The following is a 22443-nucleotide window of genomic DNA, read 5'->3' as shown; positions in this document are numbered from 1 at the left end:
TCACACACCTGTGCTCGCCCCACCCCTCACGTACCTCTTGACTGCTAATTTGAGGTCAGCTGCCATGAAATTCTTTAACGCAAGGCAGACTGTTTTACCCTAAACTCATTCTTGAAAGAAACCGAATAGGTTTTCACAGAATTTCCTCACCTGCCTGCCCAAAATACAGCTCAAAGCAATGCAGAAAGGTCAGCGCTGAAGTTGGGCAGAGCTCGAAGCTCAGAAACTCGTGATGTACCAGGCAAAATTAGTAACTGGCAGTGCAAACAAGGCGGTGGGGGGTGTGACCGATGAGGAGAGCAGCCCAGCTGGCTGACGCCGGTGCTGCCCCTTTGCCGCGCATTTTTCGCACCTGTCAACCAACCTCGCGGCCGCTCCGGGCGGGACGCCGCGGTGACGGACGCTTCCGCGCCAGAACTGCCCCCCCACCCCCGCCGCGGCTCGACTCGGCCCGGCCCCTCTCCGCCCTGCGGCCTCCCTGTGCCGTCGCCCGCTACCGGCAGCCGGGCGCGGCCCCCCGCACCGCGGCGGAGACGAGCGGGGCGCTGAGCCCGGGGTGGGGGGCGGCCCGTGGCGGCGCCCTCCCGGCGGTGGCGGCGCTCGGGGTGGGGCTGGGCGGGATGCTCGGCGTCGCGGGGCACCATGGGAGAATCCGCGGGCGCCCGGCATGGCGGCGGCGGGCGGCTGAGGGGCGGCGGCGGCGGCGGTGGCGGCGGCGGGGGGCGGCCATGGTGTCGCCGGCGGCGCGGCTGGTGGGGCAGGGCGTGTGGGCGGCGCTGACCGGGGGCTGGTACCACGACCCGGAGCAGGGCGCCTTCGCCAACAGCTGCCACCTCTATCTGTGGCTCTTCCTGCTGACGCTGCCCATGGCCCTGCACCTGGTGAGACCCGGCCCGGGGCGCGGAGGCGGGGGGCGACGGGGCTGAGCGGGGGCGTGGGGGCTGCCGCGGACCCCGGCCTGGAGGCAGCAGCGGCAAGGGCGTGAGCGGGACGGAGAACAAACTGACCTCTGGGGGGGTTACAAAATAGGCGTACTGGGGTTTACGTGAGAGTTTTGTGTCTAAAGGTTAACGGGGTGAGTACGCGGGGCGCGTTAGTCTGGGGCCGGACCTCTTAGCCCTGCTTGAAGCTGTCGGGTAGGGTTACTGGGGAAGGGGTGCGGTGCTGGCCTCTGCAAATGCCGAATGGCCGTGGGGACGTTTGTTCAAAAAAATCTCTTTTAGAGACACCTTTTCTTTTCACGTCTGCTCCACTCTTACCTGCTGAGAAGGGTAAATAAATGGAAAAATCCAAATACCACGTAATTAATATGCCTTGCTGAATGTCATTGGTGAGTCACATGGCTTTTCGTGACATGCAGCTCCCTTTGTGCTGAAATTTAAACATGGCAAATGAATAATTTTAATAACTAGGGTTTGTTTGCCAGACTTTGAAATGATTTTCTTTGAAAACTTGAAACTTTTGCTCTATTTTTGTGTGTTTTCCTACTGCGTGAGAAAAGCTTAAAAGTATGGTTTGCTGGATCATTGCATCTATTCGTTGGTGTATTCTTCAGTGATTGTAGCTTAATATTGCTTCCATCGGAAACGATTTCCATCCCTTTGGTTCTCACAGTGACTCAACTAAAAAGTTCTGTAGAATTTTTTTTTCTTGCATAAAATTTCTAAATAGGTCTCTTCACCTTACATGGTCAGGTATTGGCCTGATTTTCAAAAGCAAAAAGCATTCACAAATCCCTCTGCAATCCCAGTGAAAAGCAAATCTTGTATTTTTAAAAATCAATTGGTATACTGTATTTTGTGGCATGGATTGAAGTGAATTCCTGTAAGCATGGCTCATGGAGTTAATGAACCAAGATAACAATATGCTTTCTTCTGATTGATAGGGTCTATTTCATATGCAAATCAGCAAGTCTTACATTGTAGGATTTACTGTCAAAGTGGTATGTGTGATTAAAAAGAAAAGAAAAAAGTAAAGGTTAACTTTTTTCCAGTTGATTTAAGTATGTATCTGAAAGAATATTTCCTTGTGGGAAACTTCTGAACTAATAGCATGGAAGAAGTCATGCAGGGCCGCACAAAAGAACACCAGATACAAAGATTGTAGGTCAGAGCTAAGGTAAAAAAAGACATCATTTAAAGAGAAGGGGAGAAAACCTAACTTACCTACTGGACTTTCTCTCGGGCTTCGTCTTTGCCTGTCTAGATGGACTTGCTTTTTCTGTGGACTGTGGCTGACTTTCTGATGAATCATCTGGTTAAATGCAGGACTTGTGTTCTTGAGCTAATGTATTGCTATGGGAATTCTTTATCCTTGATAAGAATAATGTATTTATTATGCTGGCTGCTTGAGAGTATTGATGTCCTTAAGTATTTGTTTTCTTGCTTTTAAGTGGTTGGGCTTTGTAAACTTTGTGCAAGACATATTCTTGCCACTTAGAAACTTGAACCTGGTTTTTAACTAAAGGTTTTCTTTGGGGAATTTTATTTGTAATATTATGTTCAGTAATGTTTCGGGTGATATTTATGTTACACACTTGACACCAATAGTTTTGGATTCAGCTAAAGCAGTCACTGGCATTTCTTGAAATGGCAAAGTCAAAACAAATCAGAGTACTACTTCTTAAAATTTTCCTTTGCTTGGGATAATCTTAATCACACTTGTCAAAGTCAGAAAGTCTCTCTGAAATAGTTTGATTTGAATGGGATGGCAAAACTCATCCAGCTGTTTTTAGCTTTTTTTCACGCTGGCTCAGCAGAGATGTGCTGACAGTAGCGTCGGGAAGCTTATAGTATCAAGTTGTTTCTGTCGTGTGGATTGAGGATTTTATTCTCTAGCTTTGTCAGCATAGCTTACTTTGGTACTAATGGTTCTGTTATTAGCTTCCCCACCCCTGAAAATGCAGATCTGTGTTTCCATCTCTTCTTTTTCTTTCTCATTTATCCTTTGTAGCAGTAAATATACAATTAAAATTTACGTTGGATATTATTTGGAGCATCATTCTGTTAAAATCAACTTTCAAAATTGTAATGAGATTTCTTCTAACTTTGCCGTGTCGACTCTCATAGTAGATTAAGAATTAAAGTTATCTTATTCCACCAAACAGTCCAGGGTTCCCAGGTGTCTTGTGCGTGAAAATAGTGGTACTTGTTATACAAAGCCACTGGGCTGAGTTCAGCCCCAGTGAAACACCAGTGACACAGAGATGCAACTTTGGGAATGCTTGTACTATAGCTTATTTTAGAAGCCATGAAAGAATGCGCATCCACATTTTGGTGAGTTCCCAGAATAGCTTAGAGAGTGTTTCTTCTGCCTTTTATTGGACAGGAAGCCCTTGAACTTACAGGATTGTTACTTCTTATGCATTAGACTTTCAAATCATGCTGTGACAGGAGAAGTACAATGTGGTGGTATAAGGGTGTGGGCACCTAAATTACTCAGAGGTAAACTGTAATAAAAGTTGCAGTGTCAGCTGCTTCCAGTCCCATTTCACCACACTCTACCCCACTTTATCTCTCTGTAAAAGTAAGGATACATGTACCTCCACAAAAGAGAGGTAAGCTACACTGTACTTGCTGTATTTATTGTGTGGTAGGATGCACACTTGCAACTGAGTGTACATCCCTGGAATTTTATTTGCTACCTGTTTTCCCATGTTTTATACTGTGATGGGCATCTCTTAATTATTAATTCAGCTAAATTAACATCAAAATATTTATCTTTGGCTCCAATATTATGTCTCCCGCTCATACCTCTGCAAGCCTGATGGAAGTGGCTGACTGCGTATTTGGCAGTTCCCTCATTTGTGTTCTGTAGCACACCAAGACAGCGAGGCCCAGGTGTAGCACCATCTTGCTTTAGATGCCTCAGGTGCTCAAGCATCAGGTGGCATATGTCTGGGTCTAATCAACATTAATCATTCAGTCCAATTTACAAGGTGTGGTATTTTGTTCAAAGGTTACACACCTTTATATTGGAAAGTATATACCTCAGTCACCTCTGCCTTTGTGCCACTCAAATAATGTTAGTGGACATGTGAAGAAGAACTTGCCCATTCCTCTGGGAGCAATCTCTGGGTGGGCAGAAGCCCCAGGCAAAGGCCCTCCACGCATGGGCAGGTCAACTCTGTTGCATTTGCGGTAGTAAGTCAGGCGACATTTGGAACGCGCCAGCCTGCATTTCTGCTTGTGACCCCATGCTGTTCTGGTGCAGGGTATAACAACAGAAGCTACTGGAAAACAAAAAGTACATTATGGTAGAGTTTTTAATTGGGCAAGAGCAAAGAAAGCTAGAGCTACAGCTTCCGCAGAAACCTGTGGGATGTCATGAAGCCTGCTTTCTAATGAATTTGTATTTGTGGATTTTTTTTTTTCTAGCTTCTAATAAGATGTCAGCTCAATTGAAGCTTTTCCTGTCACTGAGGTGGCATTCAAGAGGCCAGGGAGCTGTGTGGGTTCCTTTCATTAACGCAGGAGGTGTGCTGCTGTGACCTTGTCCCAGTGGGGTGTATTCTTCTCAAAGTTAGTTGAAAGTAGCCAAAGAATTAAAAAGTTAGTCAGCAGAGGGGATGGAGAGAGATGATGAATACACAGACACATGGTGTGATTATAAAACCTCGTTTCCATAGGAAACCGGGCTAATTATAACTATGGTGCATCAAAAGTGAACCTATCATATAATTCCTCAGTGGTCTATAACTTAATTCCTCCTTAGCTCCAGCAGATTTGATAGCTTTCACCTGTCCGTACCTGGGAACACCAACTGCGGATGTATGACACTTGTACCCTTATGCAAGAGGCCTGATTCAGAAAATCGAGGGCTTTCCATTCTCAGCTTCATCCTTCTCCTAATTCCTCATGTGGGCAGGGAGCAAGCTGCTGGCTTGTACTACTTAGCTTGCCCCAAGATTCAGAATATTAAGGATGCACTGGCCTTATGGCACATGGGCAGGCTTGGGACTGCGAGCATGCATGGCACATATGCAGGGGGGAAGCGCTGTATATCTTGGGCGGATGGGCAGGGAGACCACAGGCAGGCTCAGGGCGCAGCTCCGGTAGGTCTGGTCACAAGGCAGGGATGAGGACATGCAGCACTCAGCATTTGCTAAAACTGGCCCTCTTTTCCACTTAGACATCTAGGAGCTTCCTTTGATTCTCTTGTAGCGTGCTCTATGCACCCATAAACTGCATGACTGGAAGTCTATTTTTGTTGTGTCCTCTTGACATTATTCATATAATATTTATTAAGCTTTACGAACGTCACCTATAGAGCATTTCTTTTCTAGTGGCTCATTCTGAGCTGTTACTTAATAATGAGCGATCAGCCTGTGCTTTTTAGTGTATAGTTGAAGAGATTCCTTGGAAAGTGAACAAATCTCTCTTAAGCAAATCATTACAGATACTTGGCTGTCATTCTTTGTGAAACCAAGCAATTTTTAACTTGTGTTTTGCAAATACGTTAGTCGTAAAACACACATTCTTTTCAACCTCATCCACCAAACCTTATACCCTGAGAGCATGGCCTTGCAAACTGATCCTCTTTCTGGCCCGCATTCCCTAAACAACTGAAGGGTATGCTCAGTTTTGGTATATACGTAGTACTGCAAAGTACTCTTAACAGACTAAGCCTCAGCTTGTAGAAAGCAATGTCTTTCTTATTAGGGATCACTAGTAGTACCTACATGCTAAATAGCTTCTCCACTTTTGTGCAATAGATTCTTTGTATATGAATCAGAACAGTCATAAGAAAGGATTTGCCTGAAAATTTTCACATGTACATCTTGAAGGTATGAAGTCTCGCTAAGCCAAAAGCAGCAGCAGAGTAGCAACCCACTTGCTTGTGATAACAGAGAAATGATTCAACATATTCATTTCAACATCAAGGTAAATGTGGTGACTTGTTTTAGAGATGAAGTAAGTGTGTCTTGTTCCCTTCCCTTCACCTGTGTGGTCAGTATGGTTTATTTATGAATCTGAAAAGAATTCTAATCTCTTACATCCAAGTGCTCCTTGACCTGCAATGCTGATACTTAAAATGATAGATGTAGGCCCAAAGTAAAGACCATTCTTAAAAATTAACTTCAGTAGGCTTTTAGCAAATCCGGACCATTAAAAAAATCTTCCTTCCATCCTTGCTCCCCACTACAAACTGTGCAGGGATATGGTAATGCTCTGTTTAAAAACCAAAAACCTGAGAAGAGATTAAACTCATTGTGAGGCTGCAACTGCGTGATAACAATACATAAGGGTGTTCTGTGGCTATGATGATAAAGGCTTTGGCTCTTCAATTATAACTGCAAGTGTCCATTGCTATGATTTGCCCTTTACTGTAAGAAAGTATTTACATATAAAAATGTTGTTAGTATGTCATGTATGAAAGAACTTTACAGACTGTAGTTGAACTATAATTAATTTTAATGACTAAGAAATGTGGTGCTCATCACAGATCAGCAAACAGATCACAGACAGCTGCAAATTAACAATTATCAACTTTAGAAAAAGAATTCAAAGAGGCTGCCTCTCCAAATGCATTTTATTCATTTGTTTTGACTAGTCCTGATTAATTATTTAAAACTCTTCAGTGGTAAAGATACTTGGGAACATGTTGTGAAGTGTTAGAAAAATGAGATCAACCTACAGCGTTTTACTGTTCAATCATAACTGAGAAGCAGGGTAAGATGACGGAATTTTTCAGAAGGGGTTTCCTGTTTGTAGATAACTAATGTTTCATTTTGTGTCTGGTTTTTTATAAGTTCATAGTTTAGGAAAGGCTGCAGCTGCATTATCCTGGGAATGCAGTATTTTAAGAGGGTTTACGATGTTTGTCAATTGTGAGATTTTACTGATTTTGTTAAGAAATAAATAATATCCGCAGCTAATCACAAGAAGAATAAATCTTGTAAAATGGTTTGAAGTTTGAACAAATCCTTAGACCTTTTTTGTAAGCGGGACTCAAGTATACTGTGTGAAGATGCACTACTTCTACTGAGTTTTGCAACCACAAGAGGTACAAATAATAGACAATAAGGAATAAAGAGTTTGAAAATTACTTTAAAAATTTTAGTAGCATCTTCTCAAAATAAACTGTTACGATTATGTCTTTATTATTTCTTTCTGTAGGCTTTTCCAGCAAATGCAGTTACGGTTTTTGTGTACTGCAGCTCGGTGACAGTGTTCTTCACAGTAATAAAGGTGATCAGTTACCGTCTGCACCTTATGTTTGACAAAGGCGAAGTAATTCAACAAAAGCTCTCAAGAAAAAATGGAAGGCAACGTAGAGATACAGAGGTTCGAAAAGGAAACGCAGTTCAGCCCTCAAATCGTAGGTAAGGTTTTCATTGCAGATTGCTGGTACGTTCTGTAAAATGGATCGAGTTTGTACCGTGGTCCTGCATAGCAGAAATGCCTGTTGACTGTAGGAAAACTATTTACAGTTGTGTGAGGAATGGCACTTTTAAAAACCTGCTTAGTGCTTTTTGTTTCGGTGGCTGCAGTGTGCTTGTGGTGAAGCAGGCAGAGCTGCACCTGATCCAGAGGGTGGGGCAGCAGCTGGGCACGATGAACGCAGAGACCTGCCTGGGAGGTGCTAAAAGATCCTGGAGAAGAGCTGGGGGAAGTTTTCTGGGGAAGCCTTCAATGCTTGCTCTTTCCTCTTCCTGCTGCGGGGGAAGAGGAGAGGAAGTGGCCTGCACCCGTTGGCAAAGAAAATGCTTTAATATCACGGCTTTGAAAGCCTGAGCTTATATTGCCTTTGTGTGCTTATAGTAACTTCCCTCTCAGATCAAGCCTGGATGTGTAAGTTACTTTTCCCTCTTACCTTTTATTGTGACTGCCTATGATGCTTCTCTGGTCCTGTTCACGAGGAAAGCTAGAACCACTTTTATTTCTCAGGGGCATTTGGTAGGTATTTGCAGTCGCTTTACTGAGGAGCCGAGTACTACGTCTTTGCTGCAAATAAACAATCAAAGTCAAAAAGGCTGCTTCCAGGTTGAGATGGTATTAAAGCTAAAAATAGTATCGGGCTAAAGACTAGTACTGACTTTTTCCAGCTTTGTGTATATGTAGAATATTCCACTGTAAACTTTTCAGAATAAATGAAGACATCTCTTGCTGGTTTTCCAAGCTTGAGTCATACAAACAAATGGAGCTGGCAAGCAGCTTCCAGTGTTCCCAAGCATTATGACAGATGTGAAAAATGCTGAAACAAGGTACATCCAATAATGACAGCAGCATAGAAATGTCCAAACGAAGCTTAAACAGAGTAGGTTCGTTTCAGTTACCTGTCAAGCTTCAGCAGAGAGCTCTGTATAAAAGAACTTACTTTGGGTATTTTTTGGTGCATTTGCAGTCACTACTGCTAGCTCTGCGCAAGCTAAGTAGTGTCACGATTGTGTACCTCTATGCTACTGTACTTCTGTACGGCTGCGCTACACTCCTGGCAGTGACATTGCTGGGAGTGTCAAGGTCTGCCTGCATCGAGACTCTCCTGAGAAATGCCTCTTATATGTGTCACTAACCATACAAGGTTTTTATTTTAGATTGGGTGATGCCTTTCAGGCTCTATTCCTCTTTAGTTCTCGCCAGCCCACAAAGCTGTTTCCCATTTACAGATGTCTGATACAGTAATTTAAGAGGCTTCTCAGTTGTTCTAGGCTGGTTGAAATTTAAACAGAACCTCAGTGTTTTCCTGTTCACTGGCTAATTAAATGAATGCAACCTTTCATTATCCTGCCTTTATTGTGGCTAAGAAGTAGAGGTAGAATCACTTAAAACTCGTGTTTTAAATCACATAACTATGCCTCCTAGGAGGTCATAGGCACAACAGTCCATTATTTAGTACTTGATCAAAAAATAAAGAACTTAAAATTTTGACTAGATGGATGACAGAAGTTTTTAAACAGGCCCTGGTAGTTGGCAGCTTGCTTGAACAAGCTTTTGAAGCCAGCTAACTACAGAAAAACCTGTGGAAAAGTGACTGAGACCCCCAGGTAAATAATTTTATAGCTTACGTACAGCTGTAGGGTTTTAAAAATAAGGGTTTTTTTTGGGGGAAAAAAAAAAACACCTCATGAACAAACAAAAAAAAAAGCCCAAACCCACACTTTTTGATGTTTCACTGTAGTGTCGATTTTTTTTTTTTAACTGAATTTTTGTTCTGTTACACCCAAGAAAGAGAACGTGTGTTGGTTGTCATTAGTAAACCTTGTCCAAAAATACTTGCTTATATTCATGGAAAAGCTAGTAGAAAATATGTGTAAAAAGAGTTAGTGGGTAGTTGAATGCGCAAAGGAAGTGATCAACAAGTTGCCTATAACATATGAAGTTAGTAATGGATATGTGTTTGCCTTGGCTAAAACCAGAGGAACAACTTTATTTTGTGGTCTAATGATTATATTAATACATGTTATGTATTGCATTTCAAATAGTTGTTTGATGGGAGGCTTGTAAATAAACAGGCAGTTAGAGAAGCAATATGTACACAAGAGTACAGTCAAAGGACGTAAAAAGCAAAAATTGTGAAAGGAGTAGCATTTGACTGTTACAAGTCTAATGAGAAGCCCCAAACAGCCTTTTGTGCCAATAAAGCCGTGTGCGTGTCAGGCAGGCTAAATGACATTATATACGCATAGGGAGTTTGAAGAGATGTCATTGTATTTCTCATAGCGATGCTTTACTTCCTAAGACACCAGAATCACTTTATATTGAGGGATTTTTATTTGTTTATTTTTAGCAAGTTGTCTTGGAGAGGAAGGAGGTGCAAAAAGGGGTTACAGTATTTTTCAGCCTTGTGCTTTTAGCATTGGAGGGGAAAAACGTGCTGTTGCTTCATTGTGCTGTGCTGCTTCTTCCCGTTCTGTTATTCCTCAGTTTCTTCCCAAAACTCACTGTGATCCTCTGTGGTAAGAAGCATTGCTTTATTTTTTGTTTGCTTCTTTTTCAGCAATAACACCGGGGATAATGGTGTCATCGGTGAGACCAACCAAAATGACTCTACCCAGACAATTCACGACAGTTCAAGGGTACGGGCTCTGCACTCGCAGAACTCACCTGGAGTAATGGTTAGTACGTGGTTTTCTGTAATAGTGTCTTCACTTCATGCAGTACACAGCTTACCGCATGGAGTTTTGCATTGCCGGGTACTGATCGCTTGAAGCGTAGGTCTGCCCTGAGGAGGAAGGGTCGCTCCGTGGATCTACTAGGTATACCACTGCTGTCGGTCAGCCTTGTCCTAAAGGTTTGGGTTTGCAAAGCTGAAGCTGGTATACATAATTCTGCACTTCTTAGGAGGGGTCTGTCTGCTCTGTAAATACCAAATGGCCTTTGTAAATCTTGCCAAGAGCAACTAGTTTTCATGGCTGCTTTGAGAGAAGGGAGAGGTGTCCTGGTTTCAGCAGGTTAACCTCTGACTGAGGTTAAACCACGACAAGAGGCTAATGCAATCAGAGCAACCTCTCATTGCCTCAGAAGGGATCTACTCCTGGAGCATTAATAATTTGGTTTTGTGTAACTAGACTTTTGGTTATAAAATGAACCCAGCACATCTCGAGTATTTAAACAAAGCATAAAGAATATTATTTAAATCTAGGAGATGTCTACATGAGGTTAAAAATACATGTATGTGCATTCCATGCCATTGGCCATGCTTTCTAAATCAATAGTGTATGAAGTGATGAAGGGGATGTATGTAGATGTTGTTATTAAAGAAAAAATAGGAGACATCCATGAGAAGGTTGAAGAGTTAAGTATCTAAAAATTAAGAAACAGAATGAATGCTGTCTGTGTAATCTTAAGCTACTCCCCATGTATACTGTGATAAAATCTTTAATTATGTGATCCCATGCTATTTTTTCTACAGGACTCCTGCCTCAGTCAGTGCAGAGGATGGTTAGTGATCTCTGAATAAGTAGCTATTTGATACTTCATTTTGTCTCCATATCCCTCCACCCCCACCCCGTGTCCCTATTTACTGCAAACTGTTCAAATCCTGGTCTGAATCGGAACTATTTCCTCATTTCCTGGAGTGTTTTTACCTTTTTGTAGCATCTGTATGATTCACAGACATTAATAGTTTTCTTTTATGAGGTAAAATATTTTTCACCTTGTTTCTGTCCTAGTCCCCAGTATTCTGGTATTTGTCCATTGTGCAAACCCATTTCCTCCTGGGATCTTGTCCAAGTCTCCCACTTCCAAATATGTAGGTTGGGTCTTATCAAACCTAGTCTCCTGTTCTTGCTGCCAGGATACCACCGTGAAATTTTAGGAGATGATAATTATGTCCTCTTGTTTTTGGTGCCTGTCAGCCAGAAGAGAGCCACGTTGATTTTTCCCAATAACTTTTTTACTAGTTATGCACTTAGGCTGTTGAATTTAGATTCTTGAAGTATTCCTCTGGAGTATTGTGTTTAGTTTTGAGCTCCCCAGTGAGTTCCCACAGACATTGACCTGCTGATGAGAATCCAGCAGAGGCCACTAAGGGGATTGAGGAATGAGGTACGTAATATATGAGGACAGGCAGATGGGATGTTTTAGCCTTTGTGAGGCTAAAATCTTTTGTAAGACTAGAAGAAGAGCTTACTGCTGTCTTCAGCTTCCTATGGAAAGATATAGAGAAGATTGAGCACACTCTTCTCAGAGGTGCCCAGTGACAGGATAAGAGGCAGTGGCTGCAGCTTGCAGTCGTGGAAAACTACAATTAGATCAATTTGATTTAAAGGTGGTTTTTTTGTGTGGTTTTTTTTTTTTTGGGGGGGGGGCGTGTTGGGGGTTTTTTTGGGGGTGTGTGTTCCCCTACCAAGAGGGTGGTCAAATACTGGAAGAGGTTGTCCGGAGAGATTGTGAAATCTCCATCTTTGGAGATATTCAAAGCTCTGCTGAAGATGGCCCTGAGCAACCTGCTCTAACTGTACCTGCTTTGAGTGTGTGTGTATGGCGGAGGGGATTTGAACTAAACGACCTCCAAAGCTTCCTTGCAATCTAAATGAGTCTATGATAATTTAACGGCTCTGTCCTCAAGTTTTCCATTGAGAAATTGTTACCAAGTACTGGACACCAAACTTTTCATTTTAGTACTTTGGAAACATAGCTGGAAAAGCGGAACAGATGAACACATTCTATTCCTTAATGATTAAAAAAAAAAAGTCTGGACTAGGCACTGCAAAATGTTTTTTAAAAAAAAAAATCTTAGATACTTTTTTTTTTCCCCTCCCTGAACATCACACACAATTGCAATGATGCAATTTGGAGCATGACTGTTCTATAACCATCTCCCTCACCCATCCCTTGCATTTTGTGCAAGGTACATGTCCAAATTTCAGTGATGTTAAGCAACTTAACAATGCTGTAATTAACCTTTGATTAGATAGCTGTTGCATTGATAGATGTTTTTTCCAACAGAATTTAATAAATGCCCATGCTAATTTTGTGCGTTTCTTTTTATTTTTAGGAGCTGCCAACACGGGAAACTATTGAAGATCTCAGAGGTATCTTAAAGGCTTTATAAATCCCTTTAAACCTTTGCTTAATCATTGCCTGCCACAAAAAAAAGGGCACAGAGGATCCCATGGCAGGTTCTGTTGTGCCTCATGTTAGGAGCTGAATGGAAAAGCTCAAGAGAATAAAATCTCAAGGGAATTCTAACAGACTAAGCTTTCTCCGCTGTCAGCCAAGCTGTTTGGGATGCAGCCTTTTGGTGAGCATGCAAGTAGCTCTCCCCATTTTGACACGGGGAGATGAAAGAGCCTTCCCCCCACATTGTGGGGAAGCTCTGTGCCTCTGGAAAGCATTAAACCAGGAAGCCAACTCTCAGATTGCATCTTAAAGCCCTTGAACATCTTCTGACTGTAGACTCCTGTTGCGATTGACCTTTAGCTTGGTAGTGTATACTCCAGCACACCTTGCTTTGCCTACAGTTCCAGTGCTTGAGATGTCTCAATATATTTCAGTTTATGTCCTTTTTGTTAAGGTTGATTGCCATATCCTATGGGACCATTTAGGATTTGCACAAAGTGATGTAAAAAACTTCTGCCGCACTGGCTTATTCTTTCTTTCATCTCTCCCTAAGTGGGGATAATTCTGTAAAACATTTTAGTTTTGATATTAGCTGTTTCTTGAGGTATTTTGACTATTTAAATTAAATAGATATGCTGCTACACCTGTCTTGACCCAGAAGGACTCCAGCTTGCTTTTATAGTATTTCTCAAGTAGCTAACAAAAAAGATCCTTGCATAGGAACTGTTTTAATCAGCTACATCATCTGTGCTTCCTTTGCTCTGCTCTGGATTAGATTTTGCTAGCTAAAGATCATACTTCAATAATGCACAGTGTTCATGTTTGAGACCTAACTCCCATATGTTTTTTATTAGGTGTTATGGTATTAGAAGACCAGGCTGCACCACCAGTTTCATCTACCTCACCCTGTATCAAAGCAGATACATTACCTGTTTCTACAGCCTCCACTTCAGGTGCCACCACATCAGCAACAGTGACAAAACCAGCTGCTATGGAAGCACTTTCTGGTAACGGAATAAATGAAAAAGGTGGGAACGGACAGCCTTATGGACAGCATGGATCCCAAGATATTCTTGTGGACAGAGATGTAGCTAAAAACTTCTCCAATATTTCTTCATCACAAGGTGATATTTTAAGGACTGGAGTTTCTTCAGAGCCATGGGACAGTGAAAATTCAGTTACTTCAGACCATTTGAGTAATCCTAAAAGCTACAAAAGAGAGAAATTGGCAGATGGGTCACCACAGACGGGCTTTAGCAGTAACTGCCCACAGTGCAATGCCATTGCAAACGAAGATCCCGAGCACGTGGAAAGTTATTGCAATGCTGCTAATACCCACGAGGACCTTGATTGCTCGGACAGTGAGACTGCTGTTGCAGTTGTGGACAACTCTCTTCCTGGAGACCAGCTATGTGAGCCCATTAAAATTGTCATCACAATGAGTACTACACCAAACACCACCCTCAGTGACCTAGCGGGCTCTATCCACCTAAAGGCTCTGGGAACTGAGAGAACGAGCTCAGCCCTCGAGTCTGGTATAGTTACAGCAGGTTGGCCAAGCCAGCAAACTAATGAACAGCTCAGAATCCCCGTTATCACTTTTGACTTGTCTGATGATAGTAAAGGTAAGGCCTGCCCAGAAGTTAGTGAAAGCGAAAGAACTCCAGAAACTTTAAAGGCAGAGCTGTCGTCCAACCAATGCTCTGGCTATGAATCGGGTGATGCAGTGAAGGAACACAGCAACCCAGCAAATACTCCTTTAGAAACCAACACTTGTTCAGATCCAAATCGGGAGAATGCTTCTGAAAATGTGCAGACCATGGATTTAACTTCTAAGGAAGACCTGCAGAACCTAGACCCACAGTCCTGTATAACTGCTCATGAAAAGAGGCACATGCGGGTGCTGAGCGTAGACAGCGGGACAGATGTGCTTTTAAGTAAGAATTTCATGGAGATATCTGACAAAGAAAAGACCTTACCAACTTCTAAATCGGATCTAGAAGCTAAAGAAGGACAGGTGCCTAATGAATCTAACTTTCTAGAGTTTGTCTCCCTCCTGGAATCCATTAATACCTCAAAGATGAAGGCATCTAATCAATCCACTGTCAAAATGGAGACGACAAAGGAAAATGGGCTTGTTGGAGGTATGATGCATGGTTTACAACTCCTTTGGAATAAAGAAGTTGCGACTAGTTACATTATTTATAGCAGCTTAGCCTGAGATCTGCAGTAGTGCAAATTCCCAGAGGAGTACTGGTTTTGCTAATAGGGTCAGGGAAGGGCTGGGCTTGGTGGGGCAAGGAGATTTAGTGAAAGTGTGATAGTGTCAGCTGCAGTTCTTTGAATATTTTTATTTTCTTAAAGATTTTCCTTTAGAAAACCTAACACTAACCTCGGTAGGTGTCTGGTATGTATCTAGTATTCTGTACTAGAATGGCATACATGTGGCAGGCCTGGATTGTTGGAATACCAGAAATATCTTACAAAAATGTGTATAGCTATAGCATTACACCTGCCCTTGTCTATCTTACCAGGTGCACATTGAAGAGTTGTCTGTGTGTTCCTGTAAGTACGTAGAAAGCTGGAATTGTCACTGGTGATGGTTCAACTTTTAGCTAACACGTGTGCGTGCACACACACATTCCTAAACTTCCTGCGCAGTTGTGGGTTGGTTTATAATTAAAAAAAGAAAAAATAATGTATTTGTTCTCAATAGGTAAGAGGTTTGATTTTTAGTTGCTTAAAACTAAAATTCTTGGGTTTTAAGGAGGAAAGTTTGGTGGTTGTTTTCAATGAAAGCCCCCAGTATTTTAATGAAAAAGGGTATCTTCCCATGCAAGTTCCCATTTAAATCAAAAGGGCTATTATTTAAAATAAAAAACCCTCAATCGGCTAATTTTAAAACCTATATGCAATCCAATTTATAGTTCTTATATAGAAATACCTGGTTTTAATCAGCATTCTCATTGCTGTCACCTAACTCTGTGACCTCTTTCTGTTAGGAAGGAATATTGTTTGTAGTGTCTTTAGCAGCTCTCTAGGCAAAACTAGCAGGACTGTTTCGTGAGGATGTGACACACGGTGCAGTGAAGGCAGGTGCAATCTCAGGGTACTTGCCAAGTGATCGGTGCAATCAGTTTAGAAGATATGGGCCAAAGTGAAATAAAACAACTTGTATCTTCCCCTTCTCTGAAATGTTTGCTTTACCTTAGATCCTATAATAAGCTGTTCTAAGACAGCCTAAGGATGCAATCTCAATACCTGTTTTGCATGGAAGGTAAGAAACTTAATGGCGCTCAGCAGAACAGCTTGGCACTCCTGTTTTGCGATGGTATCCCTGTCCATAGACAGACTCTAGGGAGTCTCTGCTCCCCCGGCTCGTTCCTGCAAGAACCTTCTGTTACGTGAAAAACACACGGCTGATTTCAAAGTTTGTCAGCTTGTTTAAAAACAAATGTGAAATTCATGTTTTTATCTTGTTTAAAAAAATTTAAGTAGTTTTATTTTCTCAATGTGTCATCTAACTGTAGATTCTGTTTACCTTTCACTCTGCCTTTCCTAACTCTTTCCTCGTATCTGTCCTATCAATTACACTAGACCCAGATCTCATTCCATCTTTCACTTGTGTCCTTTTTTCCTCCCACCTTATATTTCTAATTCTGTGCCTTCTCTTCCTCTGTTCATCTCTTTTCAGTTTAGCCACTCCACGTCCCTCCTGTGCGACCTCCTTATTTGCCTTCCTCTTCATACTGCTTCTCTCTCATCTTTCCCTCTGTTCTTCCTAGCAATCCACACTTGCTTTTCTAGCCTTTCCCGCTCTCTTGAGCTCGCCTAAAGCTGTTGCTTCCCCAGGGCTTGCATTCACTTCTGTACTTACCCTCCTCTCCATTCCCTAGTCAAATTTTGCTCCTCCTAGGCCTGGTGCCTCTCTTCTGGTCTGTCTTACCCATCTCTCCCGCCTTCTCAGACTGTTTGTTCTGCAGAGCAGTTTCTGTCCTGCTCTATCGAGTTTATCAGCCTGCCCAGCTGGCTCCAGTCCATACTCCCTGGTTTCTTAAGACGTATGCTGAGCAAGCCCTGCTTTTCACTGGAGCCTGCTGAGCCCAAAGAGCCCTGCCGGGTCCCCAGGGTGCAGGGGGTCGGGTGCAGGGTCACCTCGCTGTGCAGCAGCACGCAATGAAACGAGGGTTGCGGCAAGTGGATTGTGATCTTTGCTACTCCTCAGCCATAAAAAGGAGTATTTACACAAGAATTTGACTTCTGTGTGGTGTGACTTAGCTGGAAAAGAGAAAAGATAAAAATATCAGAGGTAAGGTTTTTTTTTTAAAAAAAAAAAAGCGCAGCTAATCTGCAAAGGGCTTTCAGACAGGTACCCTGAGATAATATGAATGGGGAAGACTGCTGCGTAAAAGAAAGCAATGGGTGATCAATCAGACTCAGATTCCACAGTGACAAAAAACCCAACAAACCAAAACTTTATTAATGTATGTGTAGTTATTGTGCTTTAGATCTAGCAAACAAGATTCTTATTGGTATCCAAGATCCTGAGGAAATAGGAGGATTCTGTCTTCCCTTAAACCAAGCTGTTACTTAAAGTGACCTAAACTGAATTTCCTACTTTACTATTTTCTTAAGTCCTTATGTCTGTGAGACAGTGAAGTTGAGCTGCATACGCATATAATTAAGTGGCGCTGCTTGTCTGGCGTGGGCCCACCAAGTGTCACCCTGGGAAAGGAGCGGGGCTGGGAAGAGGGGTGCCCTGCAGGAGCGGGGATGGTGGCTGTGAAGTGTCTCCTGCACCTTGGACCGGCACTGTGGGGAAAAAGGAGATTCAATCTGAACTCTTTAAGCTAGGGAGAGGTAGTTCAAAGGCAGTTATTTATAAGAGCAAGTAGGCTTTGTTTTCTAGCCTAGTCAGAACGTGCTGTTTGCTAAAATAAATTACTGTCATTACTGGCAGCTTCCCCACAGTAAGACTGGATTTTAGGAATGAGAACCTCTAATCTGTTTGCAGCCTTGCGATTACAAATATGCTTTAACAAAATAGCATCTTAGAACAGATCTGAATAAACATTATTCCCCCATTAAAGTGGTTGTTAAAAAAAAAAAGGGTATGTGTGTGGAATACAAAGCAAGTCAAGCTATGCACCAGTTGTTTTGAGGGAGGAGGTTGGTTGTGTTTGGTTTTTGTTCTTTTAACCTTGCAAATCGCCTAATTGGCAAAAGCTAATAATAGATGCCTGGTCCAAACGAGTATGAAATGCACCCCACAAAGGTGTTTATTAGGCAATGTGAGAAACTTGGCAAATGCCTGGAAAGCTGGATATTCAGAGCTGTGTGTAAGAAAGCTGACATTTGGCATTAATTTGGAGAAGGCGGGGAAATGTGTTCATCAGAACAGTCGTGCAAGTGAGTGAATGTCATGGATGGGTCTTTGTTATGGGTGCTCCTTCACAGAACTTGTGAGTTCTGTGGAAACGGAAGAGATACCGTCCTGACCACTTAAGCCTTCGCCAGTAGACAGCTCAGTAAAATGCAGTACGAGAAAACTAAAGCCTTGCTTTATGCTACCAAGGATGCCAGATTTAATGTGTTAAAACGCAGGACATAAAGCTGTCTAAGAGCTGTTCTGTTGCCACCCCACCTCTTCTAGATGGTGAGAAAGTACCACTAACACCGTTGCTAAAAATTACTTTCAGGCCAGTGTCCTTTCAGTTTTGTATCAAACCTGCACCACCCACGTAATGAAAGCCTGTTGAAGGGCAACTGCAAATTTTCTTCAGTCTTTGAGAAGCATAAGGAAAGCTGGGTTTATTGGTTGCTTTGGGTCCCTCTGACATGTCTGGAGCTGAGTAAGAGCAGCTGTGCATCAGGCTTATGGAGGGCAAAAACTCATGTATGTTCCTTCTGGCACAGCTGGCTTGTAATCTAGGACAGGCAATGTTATCACCCAGGGAGCAAAGCCCACCATGGGAGTGGTGGGGACCAGCACGGGAGAACCTAAACCAGGACTGTGTGGCCTGAATTTAGATGTTTTGCAGGTTCTTTTTAGAAAAGGTACTCATCATTCTGGGCAGTGCACAAACCACAACATCAAGTGAGTTCTTCTGGATCCCAAGCAATTGCCCTTCTCCTATAAAAAGCTAAACCATACTCCTGTGGATATTTTTAGACTCCTCAGTTTTTTCCCCTGCATGTGAGAAAGAGGGCTATTGCCTGCCTTATAATCATGGGGAAGAAGGATCTTGTGCATTGAGTCACCAGGCCAAATGACAGCCGTGGTAGGAGGTGACAGCAGGGAAGTTTGCTGGCAGGCAGGCAGCACCTAGGACACAAAGCCCTGCTGGGTGCTAGCTCCTCTCTCAGAGCAGCTGTGTGTCATCCCTGACTCTCATGCCAGAGAGGGACCACGTAGCATTTGATGCCCCTCTTTGGATGGGGAGGAAATGGGGTGCAGAACTCGGTTCTCTAAATCTGATACTCGATGTGTGAGGCGTGATGGGTTGAGATTTTAAAATTTCAGTCTTTAAATCAAAGAGGTAATAGTATGTTTGATGACAAGGCTGACACCTGTAAAGAAACTATGAGGTTATTTCAGAGATCTGTATTCTGACATAATTGTTAGGTATAATGATTAGACTACTTACCTGGGACCTCAAAAACCTTGATTTTATTCCCAGCTTAAGTCTCCCTGTCCTGCAACAGGTGCAGTGGGTAACGCTAGTTTTGCTTATTGCTTCAGGATTAATGTGGTAATCCTGATTAATGGATAATCCCATGTGCTTCTTCAGTGCCCATGTTGAACTTCTATAGCAGTTCTTGGACTGTGTCAGATTCCCTGGGCACTCCTGTTTGTTTGGTGGGTGACCAGTTTTAATGTCAGATTTTTCTTTTAATGTATTTGTGGCATAATAGGCAAATTTGGGTTGAAGAATAAAGTAGATAAGCTAGATGTTTCTGCTAAAGCAGTCAGTGAAGAAAGGGTTGGGAATGTCCTTAGGATATATTCTCCAAGATATGAATGGGACAGCTCATGACTAGTAGAGCTTTTGTTTCATGCTGGTACTAACAAAAGCACAGTGATTTGAAATCAATTATCTCTGTGGCTGAATGGACAACAAATATATTTTAAAGTGAAACTCTCTATTTTGGAGCATAGTGTTGTGGAAGGAAGTAGATTCTGTAGCAGAGCAATTAATGAACAGAAGAGACTCAGGCTTAATTAGCTTAAGTCTGCTTGACCAGATTTCAAACCAGATGGCATTTGAAATTATGACAACAGTGGCATTTTAACTTACAGGAGTGAGTTGTGGAGGTTGGGATAGGGATATAGAAGTAAAAGATGAGGGAAAAAGTTCTGGGAGACTCTGGAGAGAGGGCACAAAATAGTAGAAATATTTTGGAGAAATGTTACAGAGCAATAAAAATTCATTCTAATTACCTAATAATAAGGCAACTTTAAAGTTGAGATACACTGACAGCTGGTTATCAAGATTACTATATGTACAAAGGCTGCTCCATTTCAACTGTGAAACTGTTTTCAGCCTCCTCTCAGTGTGGAGCAAAGGCTTATCTGCAAAGATGATTTGGCATACCTAAAATCTGTTCCACAAATGAAAAAGTTACATGGCAAAGGAAATTTTGGTAGTGTAACTGCATTTGAATTAGGAGCTCATTTGTCAGTGTTGGGATGTTATATTTTTAAGTAATGTTGCTATGCTGTTACATCTCTTTAGTTCAGATAAAAATGTTTACAGGAAGTATCTTATACCCATATGGGACATATGAGAAATGTTTATCTTGGTAAGGATTTTACCAGGGTAACTAAAGGATGTATCTTGTGCTCAACCAAAATACAAAAATTGTGTACAGACTAAAACTGGTTGTTTGTGCAGGACTCTTCTGAATCACCCCTCCCCAAGCCTGACTTAGCAATGAATCCTAATAGTTATGCCTCACATATCTGAGTCATGTGGCATATAATTTCCAGATAAATTATGAAGTTACTTGCAGAGCCTGGGTCTAAGCTTGGGGCTTCTGCTAGCCCAGTCATGTGTGTGCCAGAGATGTGTGGAGCGGTGGCTCGGGGTAGACAGCTCTGGTAGGAGGCCACAGGGAAGGTACAGGTACGCTGCCATGCTGTGCTTTTTATTCTTCTCTTACTCTTGGAGAGGGTTTTTCCTAGTAACTTGAGCTTTGCCAGCACAATTTCCATGCAAAGAGCGTTTGGTGAGTAGAGCCGATTACGTATCCTGGCAGAACACTCCTAGTCTAGACACCTCTATCTCCACTTGAATGCTGAAGGTGTAAGTCACTCAGAAGAAAATGAGTAATAATCATGAAAACCAGTCACAAACCCATCATGGCCAACCTTTCCAGTGGTGGAAGTACTCATCACCATGGTGTTCTCTGATTGGCATATAAAGCCTGTAAGAAGCAGTACATTTATGTTTTTATTATTATGACTCTTTACCACTGCAGGTAAAAGAAGTCTGCAAGGCTTGTGGTTTAGAATGGAAGAGAGAGCGCCATTTTCTAAAACCACTAGATAATCAAATTAAAAAATCTTTTTAATTGTTCCAGCCCTAGAGCTAGTTTTGGGCAATATGGGACCAATTAGATTATTAAAACCACAGTTTCTGATCTCTATCAAATTATTCTTAGAGCTTGAACAGCCTAAGCCTTTAGGAAGGTAATTTCGATTAGGTGTCTGTGGCTCTGTCACCTCCCTCAGGTACAATTACATCATTAAGGGGATGCTTCAGTAATGCCACAGTTAAATAAGGCACAGTTTCTGCTTAAAATTGAGTTTAAATCTTTAATTAGGAAAGGGAGAAAGTGTTGTCTGCTCCCCTCCCCACATTTCTTTTTCCTAAGTAGAAGACAGTAGGTCTGGAAGACTTACTGAATTCTGTCTCCATGCACAACAGATAGAAAACATTTCCCTAAACCAAACTTATGCTCATTGTATTTATTGCACAAGAAGTCAGGATCCTTGGTCATCGTGTGCTACAAAGAGAGCAGGAGACTCGGAGCATTGGCAGTGTTGTAGTGAGATTCTTTTTTTTTTTTTTTTTTTTTTTTTCTTCTTGTGGAGGCTGAAGGAACACTGCTGTTCCAAGCAAGAGTTACACAGTGTCTTTATCTCTACTGCCCATTCCCTCTCGCTTCTGGTACCCTGGCTGGTGAGCATCTGGGGACCCACTGAGACTCTTCAGACTTAATGTGAAGCACAACAAGCACCAAGGGCTGAGACCTGCTGGAACGAGATGTGGTGGTACAAGTAAAGCTGTTCTTACGCTTCTGGATCCCCCCTGCCCCTGGCGCTTCTCCCCCCCTCCCCTCCCCAAAGTAAATGTGAAGTGTCTGCAGTGAAAAGTGGTAATGTGTGAGTGTCTGAGGCTTTAGGGTATTAGAGGGGTGTGTCCTGTGAATTGAAGCAGGTGTAGAGATGTCTTAACTTCTGAAAGTAGGTTTGTTTGTAGAAGTAATGTGTTATTAGATCAGCTGATATGGTTGGAGGAAAACAAGACGTGATCTGAAGGGTCTGCATATCCAAAAGCTTGTTTGTTTTTTTCAGTTATATCAGTTGGCCTAATAAAAGATACTACGTTTCTCTACAAGCCTTGAATCTGTTTTATCCTTAGACCATCTTAACTATGACACCGCTATTTCTTGACTGGTGACTCTTGCAGGTTAGGATGGTAATTGTATCGATAGGAAATATGGTTTAACAAATGGAATTTTTTGTGGGGGAAGTTTCTGTGGGGTTTTTTTGATGATTAAATTTCTAAGGTGTTTAAACAGCAGGTACTGCAAGAAGCCTGGGTAAGTACATTTCAATACACCTTCCTCAGTGCAAGAAGCTATGGGACTCACTGAAGCATCTCCAACAAGCACCACAAAAAACATTTCTTGTGTTTTTTTTTTTTCATTT

The 22443-nt window shown here is 42.3% G+C and overlaps 1 protein-coding gene across 1 annotated transcript in view; it reads left to right on the top strand.

The window, feature by feature from the left end:
• Nucleotides 1–728: 728 nt before the first annotated feature.
• The window catches only part of PCNX2 (pecanex 2), a 160360-nt gene continuing 138645 nt past the window's right edge, over nt 729–22443 (top strand). Inside the window, exons 1-5 of the mRNA XM_076334126.1 lie at nt 729–881; nt 7119–7324; nt 9940–10057; nt 12442–12478; nt 13361–14650. Coding sequence (XP_076190241.1) covers nt 729–881; nt 7119–7324; nt 9940–10057; nt 12442–12478; nt 13361–14650 — 1804 coding nt within the window. The remainder of the gene's footprint in view (nt 882–7118; nt 7325–9939; nt 10058–12441; nt 12479–13360; nt 14651–22443) is intronic.

This window comes from Aptenodytes patagonicus, chromosome 3, assembly GCF_965638725.1.
Source record: "Aptenodytes patagonicus chromosome 3, bAptPat1.pri.cur, whole genome shotgun sequence".
Classification (NCBI taxonomy): domain Eukaryota; kingdom Metazoa; phylum Chordata; class Aves; order Sphenisciformes; family Spheniscidae; genus Aptenodytes; species Aptenodytes patagonicus.
The sequence above is the reverse complement of the archived record's forward strand: the minus strand, read 5'-3'. Positions and strand labels throughout refer to the sequence as shown.